The sequence below is a fragment of the Cinclus cinclus genome, chromosome 27 (genome assembly GCF_963662255.1).
Source record: "Cinclus cinclus chromosome 27, bCinCin1.1, whole genome shotgun sequence".
Taxonomy (NCBI): domain Eukaryota; kingdom Metazoa; phylum Chordata; class Aves; order Passeriformes; family Cinclidae; genus Cinclus; species Cinclus cinclus.
This window is the reverse complement of record NC_085072.1, coordinates 3,161,510-3,177,322: the sequence shown is the minus strand read 5'-3', so window position 1 is coordinate 3,177,322 and position 15,813 is coordinate 3,161,510. Positions and strand designations below refer to the sequence as shown.

The window sequence follows — 15,813 nt, the reverse complement described above, 5'->3', positions numbered from 1 at the left end:
AACTCTGATTTTAAAGTCTGACTTCAAGTTAAGTTTCAATTCTCGTTTAAAATCTTGTTTGCGCTCGGTGCCTCAGCCGTGCCCCCCCCCTCCTCCCTCCCCTTCCCTCGGCTGTGCCTGGAAATTCTGAGTGACAGAAGTGACACAAAAACGCCACCGAGATCGTGCACCCCGATAAACTCCGCGGGCGTTTTGGGGCGAGGGCAGGGTGGAACTGCCAGGGCAAGGAGGGGCCCGTGCCAGGCTCTGGGTGAGTTGTCTCCATTCCTCCTCCTGGATTTTTCTTGGTTTTATCCAGATTTTGTCTTTTTTTTTTTTTTTTTCAACTTAATTCTCCGCCATCGATGGTTCAGGGCGAATCGGTTCCCGTTGCGGAGTGAGGTTGGGGATGATGTTGAGGTTCTGTCCTGGAGGGTGTTTGGGATTTCTGCTGGATCCCAAGGATCTGGAGCTCGCCCCAAACTCCTCTGTGGGTCACCGACCCCGCTGGGTGTTGGGGTAAAGGCTCAGAGTCCGCAGTCTGCGGAAGTTTTTGAATCCAAAATGTAATTTTTAACTATTTATTTATTATTTCTGGTGTAGGGGAAAAAAAAAAAAAGAGGAAAAAAGGGGTAAATCCCTATTTTTTGGTGTGCCGGGATTGCCTCTATAACAGGGAATGTTTTTTGGGGTTTTGTAGGGTTTTAATGCAAGGATGGGCTGAGAAGGGCAGAGGAAAAGGGGCAAAAAAAAAAAAAAGTTTCTGCTTTTTCTAGAAGTTTAAACCAGAGATTTTCCGCAAAGGGGACTTTGTGCTTTTCCCTGCCATCCCTGCCCTTGATTTCCCTCCTCTTTTTCCCTCCATCCCTTTTCCCTAAAGATCCTTCCAACCCCATAAAATCCCCTGGACAAATCCCGAGGTGCTGCAAGGAGCCTTTTCCTTATGGATTTATCTCCTCCAATGGAGGAACCAACCCAAAGCTCCTGTCTGGTCTGGAGGTCAGGAAATGGGAATGACCAATGCTGGTCCCGGGGCCATCACGTGGCTTCACCTGGGATTGTTCCTGGGACTGGAGGGGATTTAGTGGGGTTGGAAATAATTCCAGTGCCACGGAGTTTCCTCCGCTTCCCTGATGAGATCATTCCCGGCTCATAAATCCTATGGCCAGGAAGTTCCACCTGAGGTTCGGGCTGATTTTTTTCTTTTTTTTTTTTCTTCCCCTCCTCTTTCAAATCCTCCCTGTGGCAAAAGGAAAAATGTGTTTGGGATGTGGCCGTGAACAGGGTGGCCCAGGGCCAGGGGACGCCCAGGGAAGGATCCGGCTGCTTCCAGGGATTGGGATTTATTTGGATAATTATGGATCTCCTGGCTGGGTTTTGTCACACATGCCTGTGGGAGGCAGAATTCCTGGATTTGGGGTTGGGAAAGGGATCCTAAAGGGTTGTTTTGGGGATCCTAAAGGATAAAAATCCCTTTGGAGTACTGGGAAAGCAGAGGAAGATGGAAATTCTCCATCTGAAGGGACACTGGGATGCGCCCCAGAGCTCTGGGATGGATCCAACAGATCCTGGTGCTCACATGGAATGTGTGGGGCATGGATGGAATCAATCCTGGTGATGTGTGGGGCACGGATCCTGATCCCAGTGATGTGTGGGGCACGGATCCTGATCCCAGTGATGTGTGGGGCATGGATCCAATGGATCCCAGTGATGTGTGGGGCATGGATCCAATGGATCCCAGTGATGGGTGGGGCATGGATCCTGATCCCAGTGATGAGTGGGGCACGGATCCTGGTCCCAGTGATGTGTGGGGCATGGATCCAATGGATCCCAGTGATGTGTGGGGCACGGATCCAATGGATCCCAGTGATGGGTGGGACATGGATCCAATGGATCCCAGTGATGGGTGGGACATGGATCCTGATCCCAGTGATGTGTGGGGCACGGATCCTGGTCCCAGTGATGTGTGGGGCACGGATCCAATGGATCCCAGTGATGTGTGGGACACGGATCCAATGGATCCCAGTGATGGGTGGGGCATGGATCCAATGGATCCCAGTGATGTGTGGGGCATGGATCCAATGGATCCCAGTGATGTGTGGGGCATGGATCCAATGGATCCCAGTGATGGGTGGGGCATGGATCCTGGTCCCAATTCCCACAGGGAATGTGTGGGGGTTGACTCACCCTTATTGAGCTTTGTTGGGGCCCTTGTTTTCCCATTCCCACCCACCGGAATCCTGCTGGACATTGGGAGGTGAAGCCCCAAGGGGATGAGTTGGATTTGGCCAAGAGGGATAATCCCATGGGAAAAGCAGCTGCAGTTTAGTCCTCACCCCATTTCCTGGGACCCCAGGGTGTCCTGGGATTTGGAGGGGATGGAAAACATCCCGGATGGAGAGCATGGAGCACCCCATGGAGCCTCCCAGATCCTCCTCTTCCCCTTGGCCCAGCCTGGGAATTCCTCTTCTCCTCCCCACCTTGCATTTGAGAGAATTTAGGAATGGATCCCTGTTATTTTCCCTGTTAAGTTTTAAAAAGTGGGATTAATTTGATTTAACCCCAAAACTCTGCCAGAATTCATCAGGAAATTAATTAATTAATAACCCTGGATATGGCCTGGATGCCTTTGGAAAGGGCAGGCTGGGATTTTTTTGAGATAAATTGTTAAAAAATGGTAATTTCTTTAGGATCCAAACTTCTGTGAGCACCCTGGAGACCTGGATTGCTCCTTCCCATCTTAAAAGATGGAAAATTGCTGCTCCCTCCCCCCCCCCCACCCCAAAAAAAAAAAAAAAACCCCGTAACGTGGCTGTGCTGAAACAATTCCAGGGGTGAGGAGGTGACATCCCCCATGGGGACACCAGCATGGAGAGGGGACCTGGTGGAATTTGGGGTGGCACAAGCAGAGGGGTGACCCCCACTCCTTCCTGTTCCCGGGAGTTTCCGTGATGCCGGTGTTGTCACCGGAGCGTCACCGCTGTGCCCTGACCCCGTGGGGACGTTTCCGGATGTTTCCGGATGTCGTTTGTCCTTCGGGGAAGGAATTGCTTTTTAGGGTGGGGGATGGACAAATCCCTGCCTGGTTTGGGTGAAATCCCAGCTCCTGCTCACCCCAAAGACCTTTCCAGGATGGAAAGGGACATTTGGGGTATCTTTGGGATGGGGATTTTCCATTGGGCACTGCCAGCCAATTCCCATCCTGCTCCTGCTGCCCCTCAGAGCCATCCCCATCCCCATCCCCAAATCTCCCGTGCCCACCAAAAATCTCCCATCCCTGCATGGATTTTGCAGCTTTTCCGGCTCCCTGAGCTCTCTGGGAAGAGGGGCTTTGGGTTTTTCAGCTGCTGAGTGCAGGTGAGGTGTCGAGAACGCGGAGTCAGCCGAGGATTGGGCTGAGCCCAAATTCGGAGCGTTTCCGCTGCTGCTTTGTGGGGCAGTGGGGTGGGGACAGAGCCCTGGCAGGGGACACGTGCTGAGAGCAGTGACACATGGAGCTGTGGCTCTCACGTGCTGCTGGTGACATTTCTGAGTCTAAAAACCCTCATCCAGTTGCCCCTTTTTTGGGGTTAAAAACCCAATTTTCCAGAACCAGCAAACCCTGTGGCTCTCACGTGCTGCTGGTGGCATTTCTGAGTCTAAAAACCCTCATCCCGTTCCCTTTTTGGTTTAAAACCCCCGTTTTTAAGAACCAGCAGACCATGTGGTCTTGCATTTCCTCATCCATATTTTCCCCCTCTCACATTCCACCTCCCACACCTGCCTTTTCCAAGGAATGATCTCCCCATCCCGCGATTCTCTGGATCCCCAGGGAAGGGACGGCAGCTCCGTGAACTTCCCACAACCAGGGACATCGGCCACCCCTGGCACTCCCTGCCCGGGCACGGAGGAGCAAACATCCATTCTTTTCTCTTGGAAGACACCCGGGGCGGAAACTCTTGGAAGCGGCTCCGAGAGGACATTCCAAGTCTGGCAGGAAAGTCTGGCAGGAGATGGGCTATTGTCTGTCCCGGTGGCCGGCCGGGATTCCTCAGGTCCTGCCTGGAAGAGGAAAATCTCCGTGTGTGTCTTTATTTTTTCCTCTGCCCCCTCCCAGGGGTGTCGGGGCTGCTGCTCGTGCCGTCGTTGCTCTTTCGGTGTTTCCTTTTTGGATTTTTCCCTGTTTTGCAGTGATGGGATGAGGGTTTTGGGTTTTTTTTTTTTTTTTTTGGATGATTTGGCATCACGGTGGGTTCTTGAAGGGATGAGCTGTGGATGGAGAGCTTTGGGAGGGAGGAGAGCAAAAACTCTAAGAGCTGGGACAACCTGATGAGCAGTAGAGGGCTGGGTCATCCCAAAAATTTGGGCAGCCCAGATCCCGCAGTCAACTTGCCAAGGGTCTCTGGGGTGGGATTGTCCCCAGATTGAGCCCTGAGACAGGAGTGATGTGACATGGGGTGAGGGGTCTTGGTGGCTCTGGGAACCCCGAGATCCTGCGGTGCCAGGATCTCGGCATCTCTGGATCCCCACATCTCTTAGTTCTGGAATCTTGTTGCCCCTTTGAATTCCTGAACTCCTGCAGTACCAAGATCTTGGCATCTCCTGGATGCCAAATTCCTGCAGAGCCGGGATCTCAGCATCTGGATCCCAAATTCCTGCAGAGCCGGGATCTCAACATCTGGATCCCAAACTCCTGCTGTTCCAGGATCTTGGCATCTCTTGGATCCCCAAACTCCCGCAGTGCCGGGATTTTGGCACCTCTGGGATCCCCAAACCGGTGCTGGGCAGGGTGGGAATTTTCTGGCACCTAATCCCCTTTTCCCGGCCCCTGGAGCAGTTCTGCTCCACACAACCAGGGCCGATAGGATCAGGCCTGGCTGGCGGGCAGGAAGGGTGGCACGGCCACCGGGAGAATTGCAGGACGTGCCGTTCACGGGTACGAACTGGGGAATAAAGGCTGTCACCATCCCCAAAATATTGGAGTTGCTGGGCTGGGATTTGGAGGAAAGGCGAAATTTGGGAGTTTCAGGGTTTTGCTGCTTGTGGGATGAGCCCCCAAAACGCTGTGAGGGAAGGAAGGATCCATGAGGATTTGGGATCTGTTTCCATCCTCCTGGCTGGCACTTTCCATCCCAACCCCGTTCCCTCCCTTCCTCCCCACCCTGGATTAAATGGGGAACATTAAAAACCAAGAAGATCCCTTTCAGCGCTGGTGCCAGGGCTATTGTTCCGTGCCCATTGTGTGCCCCAGGCAGCCCCGGAGCCCACACCTGAGACCCGCCTGGAATGAGATAACGGGCGCCGTTTTCCCCTTTTTCCCTTTTTTTTTTTTTTTTTTTTTTTTTTGTTTGCTCGGCAGAATGGATAACAAACCCTTAATGAGGCCTCTTTCAAACACGGCCCTATTAAAGGGCTGGCCCCATTTGAAGAGTAAATTTCCAGTGGCACCGGGAGGTGAAGCACAATGGGAACGGGAGGGGTGGGATGGGATTTTGTGCCTGTCTCAAACCGACAAAACTTGGATTTTTTTTTTTTTTTTTTTTTTTTTTTTGGTGTGGAAAAAACAACCAAAAAAAAAAAAGCTGGAAAAAAGCTGGAAAAAAACCCCAGAGTTTCACGCACACCTGAGGGGCTCAGGTGTCGTGCTACGCATTCCTGCCTCAGTTTCCCCACCTGTAACAACCCCACAAAACCAATCCTTGCTGGAGCGGGCACAGTTCCCCACCTTGTCCAGCCCTTCCCGGCCATGGATTTTGGGAGCCGGGTGGCCCCGGCCAAGGTGAGCCAGGGCAGGAAGGGGCGCCGCAGGATGCGGCAGCCCCCGGGCGATGCGGGGCCGGGAGGAAACCCGGCGGGTTTGTTCGGAGGAGGGCGAGGGAACCGAGATTAAAAAAAGGCCCGCTAAGATCAGAAAGGCTGGCGAGCACAGTGCCCTATTGTGGAGCTGTCACACTTCCCTTTACTTTATTGCTTTTGTCCAACACCCCATTGTTCCACTTCCTTTTGTCCCCTATTCACAGCCCTGGCTTTTCATTACCCAGCCGGCCTTGTTGTTTTCATTTCTTTTGTTTGAAGTTCCTGAGAGGAAGGTTTTATTTTCAGCCGTTTGATTAATTCGCAGCTTGAGCCGGGTTTTGTTTGTTATGTAATTGCTGCCCCCAAGCCGGGCGGCCCAGCTCAGCCTTCCCTACCCCACTTTGCACCCCCAAATTGGGTTTAGGGGCTCCTAATGGGGGTTTGGGAGGTGACAGGGTGCTGGGTTTGGGGTGGAAGGTGCTGTCCCACAACCCAGGTCCCGATTGCCGTCAGCGTGCGGGGTAAATCCCTTCCTTAAAGCCTCCTTTTCCCATTATTCCTGCCTGAAAGGCGAGGACAATGCTTGTTCCCATTCTTGGTGGGTGGTGTGAGGGCTGGTGGCCTGGAGAAGCCAAATCCCCGTGGGCACTGCCCCGTGGGCACCGCCGATCCCGGCGCTCGCTCTTGGATTCGGAGCTGGCAGCCCTGGAAGCGGGAGTGAGAAAGGTGGGAAATGTTTTTGGGGACAAATCCCGTGGAATGCTTGGGGTCCTCTTGAGGTGTTCCAGCCCATTCCCTATAAACCTCACTGTCATTCCTGTCATGCCCATCCGATGGCACTGGGATGGGATTGACACCGCAGGGGTTTGGGTGGGATCTGGGATTGGTGGGATTCCCGGGGCCAGCCCCTTGTCCTGGCAGGGCTTTGGCCAGTGCTGTGCTGGGGACTCCTGGAGGAGCCATCCCAGTGTCCATCCTGTGCCAGGGACCACTGGAGGAGCCATCCCAGTGTCCATCCTGTGCCAGGGACTCCTGGAGGATCCATCCCAGTGTCCATCCTGTGCCAGGGACTCCTGGAGGATCCATCCCAGTGTCCATCCTGTGCCAGGGACCACTGGAGGAGCCATCCCAGTGTCCATCCTGTGCCAGGGACTCCTGGAGGATCCATCCCAGTGTCCATCCTGTGCCAGGGACTCCTGGAGGAGCCATCCCAGTGTCCATCCTGTGCCAGGGACCACTGGAGGATCCATCCCAGTGTCCATCCTGTGCCAGGGATTCCTGGAGGAGCCATCCCAGTGTCCATTCTGTGCTGGGGACTACTGGAAGAACTGTTCTGGTGGACAGCCCCAGCCATTGTTGGGCAGAGCCAGGATTTCCACTTCCCATCAGAGCGGGAAACCTGTGGCTGCTCCAGTGGCTTTCTGGGCACGTTCCTGGAGCACTGAGGGGGACCTGGGCACCCCTGGAGGGCTGGCACAGGTCCCTGTCACCCTGAGCCTGGGCTCGCTGGAGGTGGCATGAAGGTCCCTCAGGTTGTCCCTCAGTCCCAATCTCTACATCGCCTTTAGGAATTTATTCCTCCATTCCAAGATTTCCCTGAGGACTGAGCCCCAAAAACCTGGAAAACCGGGAACGAGAGCTCAGCTTTGCTCATGGCAAACCCAGGGATGTTGTCCTTGCACAGTGGGGCACCCCAGAGTGCGGCCAGGCTGGGAGAGGGTGCCCTGTGACCATAGTGACGTCCCTGCTGTCCTCAGGATGTCCATGAGGAGCCCCGTGTCCCCACCCCCGGAGCTGGATGGAGCGGGCACCATGGTGAACTGCACCATCAAGACCGAGGAGAAGAAGGAGAGCGGCCCCGAAATCCCCCCGGGGGCTGCCCCCAGCACCGAGCCCCGACCCCATGAACCCCCGGGGCCACCACCCAGGGATGGAACCGACCCCCAGGCCCTGCCACAGGTGGGTGTGACAAACGTGGGGCTGTCCCCATCCCTGCTCCAGACCCTCCCATCCCAGGGAAGAGGCGGTGGCTGCTCCCCCGCATGGTTTTTCCTCATCCCAAGGAATTAAAACTGAAATCTGAGGCTCTCCCAAGGGTTTTTGGCTCCTTTTGGATAATCCCTGGGCTTTGAGGGCTTCAGCTTTGGCGTGGAACCCCCCACAGGTCCCTCCAGATGTTCCCCATGCCTTCAGTCTCCCTTTTGTCCTTGGGTTTTCCCTCTCCCTGACAGCTCCCTGCTCTGCCCTCAGAGGGGAAAGGCTGGATAAAGGAGAGAAAATTCCAATATTTCCAGCACGGTGCTCTCTAGATGGGATTCACCCTGTTGGAGTCATCTCTCAGCATCCCAGCAGATCAGGATCTCCCATCCTGGGGGCGTCCCTGGTGGTGGCAGCAGCGCCCAGTGACATTCTGTGTCCCACAGGAATCCCGCTCTCCCACCGGGGACATTCCCGAGCCCCAGCGCTCCGCCTTCGAGCCGGCTGGTGGTGGCCAGGAGAAGCTGGACTTCAACAGGAACCTGAAGGAAGGTGGGAAAAGTTTATTGGGGACAAACCCCATGGAATGCTTGGGGTCCTCTTGAGGCGTTCCAGCCCATTCCCTATAAACCTCACTGTCATTCCTGTCGTGCCCATCCGATGGCACTGGGATGGGATTGACACCGCAGGGGTTTGGGTGGGATCTGGGATTGGTGGGATTCCCGGGGCCAGCCCCTTGTCCTGGCAGGGCTTTGGCCAGTGCTGTGCTGGGGACTCCTGGAGGAGCCATCCCAGTGTCCATCCTGTGCCAGGGACTCCTGGAGGAGCCATCCCAGTGTCCATCCTGTGCCAGGGACCACTGGAGGATCCATCCCAGTGTCCATCCTGTGCCAGGGACTCCTGGAGGAGCCATCCCAGTGTCCATCCTGTGCCAGGGACCACTGGAGGATCCATCCCAGTGTCCATCCTGTGCCAGGGACTCCTGGAGGAGCCATCCCAGTGTCCATCCTGTGCCGGGGACTCCTGGAGGAGCCATCCCAGTGTCCATCCTGTGCCAGGGACCACTGGAGGAGCCATCCCAGTGTCCATCCTGTGCCGGGGACTCCTGGAGGAGCCATTCTGGTGGCCAGTTCCCAAGGGGCCTCTTGGGATCCCTTCCCTAACCCAAATCCCTCAGGATTTTCCCAGAGATGCGGGATAGGCTGAGCCATGGGATGTGCTCACGTGGTTGTCCTCTGTCCCTGTCCCTGTCCCTGTCTCTGTCCCCAGTGATGCCAACCATCGAGAAGCTGCTGTCCAGTGACTGGAAGGAGCGGCTGTTGGGCAGGAACACGGCTGACTCCAAGGAAGTGAAAGGTGGGATCCACCTCCACCAACCTCCCCCTCTGTCCCAGCTGCGAGCACCCACCAAAGCAGGAGGGGACATGTCCACTTTTAATAGGGATTTGTCCCTTTTTAAATTGATTTTTTTTTTTTTTGGGTGGGGGTGAACATCTCTGACTGCATGGCGGGGTTCAGCATGTGAGGATCTTTCCATCCCTCCCAAATTTGACATTCCCTGGTCACCTAGTGGTGGCTGTAGGACTTCTCTGCCTCACATTTCCCACCCCAAAGACTTTGATCTCTCTCCCTGGTCAAAAGAAATGAGAACTACACTCCTCAAATAAACCCACCTCCATCCCACCTTGTGCTCCAGACTCACTCCCCCCTCCCAACCTTCACCCAGTGGGTTTTTATTTTTTTTTTTCCCCAGGAACCCAGGAGAGCCTGGCAGAGAAGGAGCTGCAGCTGCTGGTGATGATCAACCAGCTGTCCACGCTGCGGGACCAGCTGCTGACGGCGCACTCGGAGCAGAAGAACATGGCCACCATGCTCTTTGAGAAGCAGCAGCAGCAGATGGAGCTGGCACGGCAGCAGCAGGAGCAGGTGGGGACTGTCCATCCCTTTGGGATCCCTTTGGGATCGCAGGGTCAGGAGCGGCAGGGAGGTGGATCTGGGGTCTTATTGTCTGTTCCCATCCCAAAGCTCCTTCATAATCATCCCTGAGCCCCCGAGCTCCTCCTGAGCTCCACAGCTCCTCCTGAACCCCACAGCTCCTCCTGAACCCCCCAGCTCCTCCTGAACCCCACAGCTCCTCCTGAACCCCCACAGCTCCTCCTGAACCCCCCCAGCTCCTCCTGAACCCCCCAGCTCCTCCTGAACCCCACAGCTCCTCCTAAACCCCACAGCTCCTCCTGAACCCCCCCAGCTCCTCCTGAACCCCCCAGCTCCTCCTGAACCCCACAGCTCCTCCTAAACCCCACAGCTCCTCCTGAACCCCCCAGCTCCTCCTAAACCCCACAGCTCCTCCTGAACCCCCCAGCTCCTCCTGAACCCCACAGCTCCTCCTGAACCCCCCCAGCTCCTCCTGAACCCCCCAGCTCCTCCTAAACCCCACAGCTCCTCCTGAACCCCCCAGCTCCTCCTGAACCCCCCCAGCTCCTCCTGAACCCCACAGCTCCTCCTGAACCCCCACAGCTCCTCCTGAACCCCCCAGCTCGTCATGAGCCCCACAGCTCCTCCTGAGCCCCCCCAGTCATTCTGAGCCCCCCAGTTCCTCAATAATCAGCCCAAATCCCCCCAACTCCTCCGTCCATGCAGAGCCCCCCAGCTCCTCCATCCTGAACCCTGAAACTTCAGCTCTGCATCAGCCCTGAGCCCCCCAGACTCCTCCTGAACCCCCCAAACTCCTCTCTTCATCACCCCTGAGCCCCCTAAACTCCTCCTGTGCCCTCCCAGCTCAGAGGACCGAGGGCGGATGGAGATGGGGATTGAGCTCCTTAACACAAGCGAACCACCCCAGGTGCCTCCTGCCTGTGCTCACCTGCTGCTTGAACACTGATTTTTCCTCTCCCAAAGGCAGGGGTGACACTGCTGTCACACCTGGGGTGGGGGTGACAGGTCCATCCTAGCTCTTGTGTCCCTTGAGGTGGCCCTGGGGACCCCCTGCAGCCCCCCCCCCCCCCCCCCTTTCTATTTTTAATTTTTTTTTGTGGTGCTGGCCAGTTCCTGCCAGGCTGGAGGCCAGCCCAGCTCTGCCCTTGATGTCACCAACCTCCCCTGTCCCCTCCCCAGATTGCCAAGCAGCAGCAGCAACTCATCCAGCAGCAGCACAAGATCAACCTCCTGCAGCAGCAGATCCAGGTAAAAGAAGCAGGGCACACCTCCCCTGTCCCCCTCATCACTCTGGGCGACCTCCCCGTGTCCTGCTGTCCCCTCCCAGGCGTTGATCTGGTGTCCCTGTCCCCTCCAGCAGGTCAACATGCCCTACGTGATGATCCCTGCCTTCACCCCTGGCCACCAGCCCCTCCCGGTCACCCCCGAGTCCCAGCTGGCTCTGCCCATCCAGCCCATCCCCTGCAAACCAGGTGAGCTGGGTGCCCCTGGCACCGTCCCTGTCCCCCTCAGCCGTGTCCCTGTTGTCCCCAAATGCTGTCCCTCTGCTCCCCGCAGTGGATTACCCGGTGCAGCTCCTGCACAGCCCCCCTCCTCCCACGCTGAAGAGACCTGCGGGCCCGGGCCACCTCCAGATGCAGGTACAGCCCCCAAAAATCCCTACAAACCCTGCTACAGCCCCAAAACCCCTTCAGCTCCCAGTACAGTCCCAAAAATCCCTACAAATCCTGGTACAGCCCCAAAACCCCTTCAGCTCCCGGTACAGTCCCAAAAATCCCGACAAACCCTGCTACAGCCCCAAAAATCCCTACAAACCTTGGTACAGCCCCAAAACCCCTTCAGCTCCTGGTACAGCCCCAAAAACCCCTACAAACCCTGGTACAGCCCCAAAACCCCTTCAGCTCCCGGTACAGTCCCAAAAATCCCGACAAACCCTGCTACAGCCCCAAAAATCCCTACAAACCCTGCTACAGCCCCAAAAACACCTTCAGCTTCTGGTACAGCCCCAGAAACCCCTTCAGCTTCTGGTGCAGCCCCAAAAATCCCTTCAGCTCCCAGTACAGCCCCAAACATCCCTCCAAACGCTGGTACAGCCCCAAAATCTCCTCCATACCCTGGGCTGGGGCTCTGGGGACAGCTCCTCACCCTCCACCCCTGCTCCTCCTCAGGAGACCTCGCAGCCGCTGAACCTGACAGCCAAACCCAAAGGTTCCGAGCTCCCCAGTGCCTCCAGTTCGCCCAGTTTGAAGATGAGTGGCTGCCAGTCTCTCACACCGAGCCACGGGGCCACCAGGGATCTGCAGACCAGCCCATCCAACCTCCCCCTGGGTGGGTGCCCAAGTGCCCTTCGCATTTTTGGGGGACAAGGGACATACATCCCTGCTGCTCCCAGGGGTGACCTGGGTGGACACCCTGGGCTGTGCCACCCCTCAGCGCACAGCTGTGGTGGTCAGTGCTGCGAGGGGTCAGTGGGGTGGCCCAAGGGTTCAGCGAGGTGACCACTGGCACTGATGGTGCCCATGGGGTCAGCGAGGTGACCACTGGCACTGATGGTGCTCTGAGGGGTCAGCGAGGTGACCACTGGCACTGATGGTGCCCATGGGGTCAGCGAGGTGACCACTGGCACTGATGGTGCCCATGGGGTCAGTGGGGTGACCACTGGCACTGATGGTGCCCATGGGGTCAGCGAGGTGACCACTGGCACTGATGGTGCCCATGGGGTCAGTGGGGTGACCACTGGCACTGATGGTCCCCATGGGGTCAGCGAGGTGACCACTGGCACTGATGGTCCCCATGGGGTCAGCGAGGTGACCACTGGCACTGATGGTCCCCATGGGGTCAGCGAGGTGACCACTGGCACTGAGGGTCCTCGTGTCCTTCCAGGGTTCCTGGGAGAGGGCGATGCCATCACCAAAGCCATCCACGACGCGCGGCAGCTCCTGCACGGCCACGGTGCCACCATGGAGGGGTCCCTGAGCAGCCCCTATCGCAAGGTGAGGGTCACTCTGTGTGGTCATCGTCCCCTGTGCCACCCCAGTGTCACCAGCCACAGCCGTCCCCTGGCTGGGGGCTGGCTCCTGACCCCGCTGTCCTGCAGGAGCCTGTCGGGATCGATTCCTCCCCGGTGAAGGAGCGGATGGAGGAGACCCCCGGGCACCGGCTGGACGAGGCTCTGCTGAGCTGTGAGGTGGACGGTGAGCACGGCCGGGAGCGCCGCGGAGAGCCCGGGTTCACTCCCTGCTCCCGCTCCTGCTCACCCCGGGTGTCCTTCCCAGGCTCCCGGCACTTCCCAGAGTCCCGGAACAACAACCACATCAAACGTCCCATGAACGCCTTCATGGTGTGGGCCAAGGATGAGCGCAGGAAGATCCTGCAGGCGTTCCCGGACATGCACAACTCCAGCATCAGCAAAATCCTGGGTGAGATCCCGGGGCTGGATCCCTCTGCATCCCCTGGAGGGATGGGAATGAGATCTTGGGGCAGGGTTCTCCACTGCATCCTCAAGGAAGGATGGGAAAGAAATCCTGGGACTGGGGATTCCCTCTCCATCCCTCTGAGGGATGGGAACAAAATTGTAGGGCAGGGCCCCTCTGAATCACCATGGAGGGACCTGGGGGGATGAATCCTTGGAGGTGTTTAGGGAAGATGAGGGAATTGAGGGGATGAATCCCAGGAAGTGCCCAGGGACGGTCAGGGAATGAGGGGGTGAATCCCTGGAGGTGCCCAGGGGACGGTCAGGGAATGAGGGGGTGAATCCCTGGAGGTGCCTGGGGACGGTCAGGGAATGAGGGGGTGAATCCCTGGAGGTGCCCAGGGGACGGTCAGGGAATGAGGGGGTGAATCCCTGGAGGTGCCTGGGGACAGTCAGGGAATGAGGGGGTGAATCCCTGGAGGTGCCCGGGGACGGTCAGGGAATGAGGGGGTGAATCCCTGGAGGTGCCCAGGGGACGGTCAGGGAATGAGGGGGTGAATCCCTGGAGGTGCCTGGGGACGGTCAGGGAATGAGGGGGTGAATCCCTGGAGGTGCCCAGGGGACGGTCAGGGAATGAGGGGGTGAATCCCTGGAGGTGCCCAGGGGAAGTCAGGACAGCTGTTCCCAATATTCTGGTAGAACCAGGTGCAGCACGTGGCTCCCACCAGCACATGTGTAAATCCAAGTGCTATCCTCACAAGGAATGACATTAATTAACAGCACTCATACATTAATCAACCACCAGCACCAATTAATCTCAGGATGGGTTTATCACCTCGCTCAGGCAGGGTGTGAGGACTCTCTGCTCCTTCCCCACGCAGGATCCCGTTGGAAATCCATGTCCAACCAGGAGAAGCAGCCGTACTATGAGGAGCAGGCGCGGCTGAGCCGGCAGCACCTGGAGAAATACCCGGATTACAAATACAAACCCCGGCCCAAGCGCACCTGCATCGTGGAGGGCAAGCGGCTGCGCGTGGGCGAGTACAAGGCACTGATGAGGAACCGGCGCCAGGACGCCAGGCAGGGATACTTGATAGGGTAATTAATTAATTAATTAATTAATGAGGGACACCCCATGTGTCCCCAGGATCTGAGGGGTGGTGCTGGGGTGGGGCTCACCTGGCGATGTGGGCGGGTGTTCATCTCGTGACGCGTGTGCTCGCCTGGTGACATGGGTGGAGGGTTCACCTGGTCCCCATGAATGTTCACCTGGTGACACTGGGGGGTGTTCACCTGGTGACATGGGGTTTGTGCCCACCTGGTCCCCATGGGTGTTCACCTGGTGACATGACTGTGGCCTCACCTGGTTGCCACGGGGTTTGTGCCCACGGTGACCAGGTAACATTGGTGGGTGTTCACCTAGTGACATGGATGTTCACTTGATGCCCATGGGGTTTGTGCTCACCTGGCTTTACTGGGGCAAGTGCTCACCTGGTTCTCATGGGGTTTGTGCTCATCTGCTCCAATGGGGTGGGTGCTGACCTCGTGCCCGTGGGGTTGGTGCCCACCTGTCGTCAATGGGGCAGGTCCTCACCTGGTGCCCACGGGGTTGGAACCCACCTGATATTTATGGGGCTGGTGCCCACATGATGTTTATGGGGCTGGTGCCCACCTACCCCCCCAGAATGTCCCCCTGGGTGACCGAGGGAAACCCCTGACCCCTCATTGTCCACCCGCCGTGTCCCACAGGCCGCAGGGCAGCCAGGTGCCCCCCAGCTCCTCGGACGTGCTGTACCCACGGCCGGTGGGCGTCCAGCTGCCCCCTCCCCTCCTGGAGCATTACCTGCCCCGCAGCGTGGACCCCACCATGCCCGTCATCGTCAACACCCGCAGCCTCAAGGACGGGGACGCCGGTGACGACGGGCACTCGGTGGCCGAGGGGGACATGTACCGCTACAGCGAGGACGAGGACTCGGAGGGCGAAGACAAGAGTGACGGCGAGCTGGTGGTGCTGACAGACTGAGGGGGACAGGGGGACAGCAGAGAGGGTGGCAGGGCTGGCTGCCACCACCAGGAGGGCACGGCACGTCCTGGTGGGGTGGCACTCAGCCACAGCAGAGCTGCCTGCAAGCACAGGGGTTCCCACGAGGGCGGGCACCTGGAATTTTTTGGGTGGCGAGGACTGGATCGGTCTTGCTTTGGGTGGCACGTGGAGCTGAGGCCACTGAGCTCGGAGATTTGGTGACACGGCTGCTGCGCTGTCATCCCTGAGGGGCACCTGAGGGTCTCGGGGTGCAGGGAACCTCCAGAGCATCTCCCAGCCCTGCTGCACCTGCTGGTCCTGGAGAGCCTCACCTGCGGGACAAGGACTGGGGACATGGGGTGGGGACACACTCGTCCCTTCTCTGTCCTGGTGTGACCTCCCTGCCGCGCTTCCTGCTCGCTCTTTGGGGCCTGCCAGCGAATTCCCACCGAGCCAATTTTAGCTCCAGCCTGGCCCTGGCTCCAGCCGAGGGCTCCTCGGGGCCCTTTGTGCTCCCGGCAGCTCTGGCCCACTTTGGGAATAAAGCGGGGGCTGTTCCTGTCCTGCCAGCCCCCGCTCGGGGGGGACATGCCCAGCTGTCCCTGGGCACCTGTCCCTTAAATCTGGGCTCCACCTGAGCCCTGCAGGGTGACAGGGAGGGAGCAATAGCGGCCATTAGAGAAAAAAAAAAAAAAAAAAAAGGAATTATTGG

At 57.7% G+C, this 15,813-nt stretch overlaps 1 protein-coding gene across 1 annotated transcript; it reads left to right on the top strand.

Moving 5' to 3' along the window:
* Nucleotides 1–7,512: 7,512 nt before the first annotated feature.
* Nucleotides 7,513–15,101, top strand: SOX13 (SRY-box transcription factor 13). The gene is made up of 13 exons (XM_062509631.1): nucleotides 7,513–7,717; nucleotides 8,158–8,283; nucleotides 9,001–9,087; nucleotides 9,485–9,657; nucleotides 10,846–10,914; nucleotides 11,024–11,138; nucleotides 11,224–11,306; nucleotides 11,835–11,994; nucleotides 12,550–12,659; nucleotides 12,764–12,860; nucleotides 12,942–13,085; nucleotides 13,960–14,176; nucleotides 14,828–15,101. Exons 1-13 carry the CDS (start codon nucleotides 7,513–7,515, stop codon nucleotides 15,099–15,101), a joined length of 1,860 nt encoding a protein of 619 aa, XP_062365615.1.
* Nucleotides 15,102–15,813: the final 712 nt, after the last annotated feature.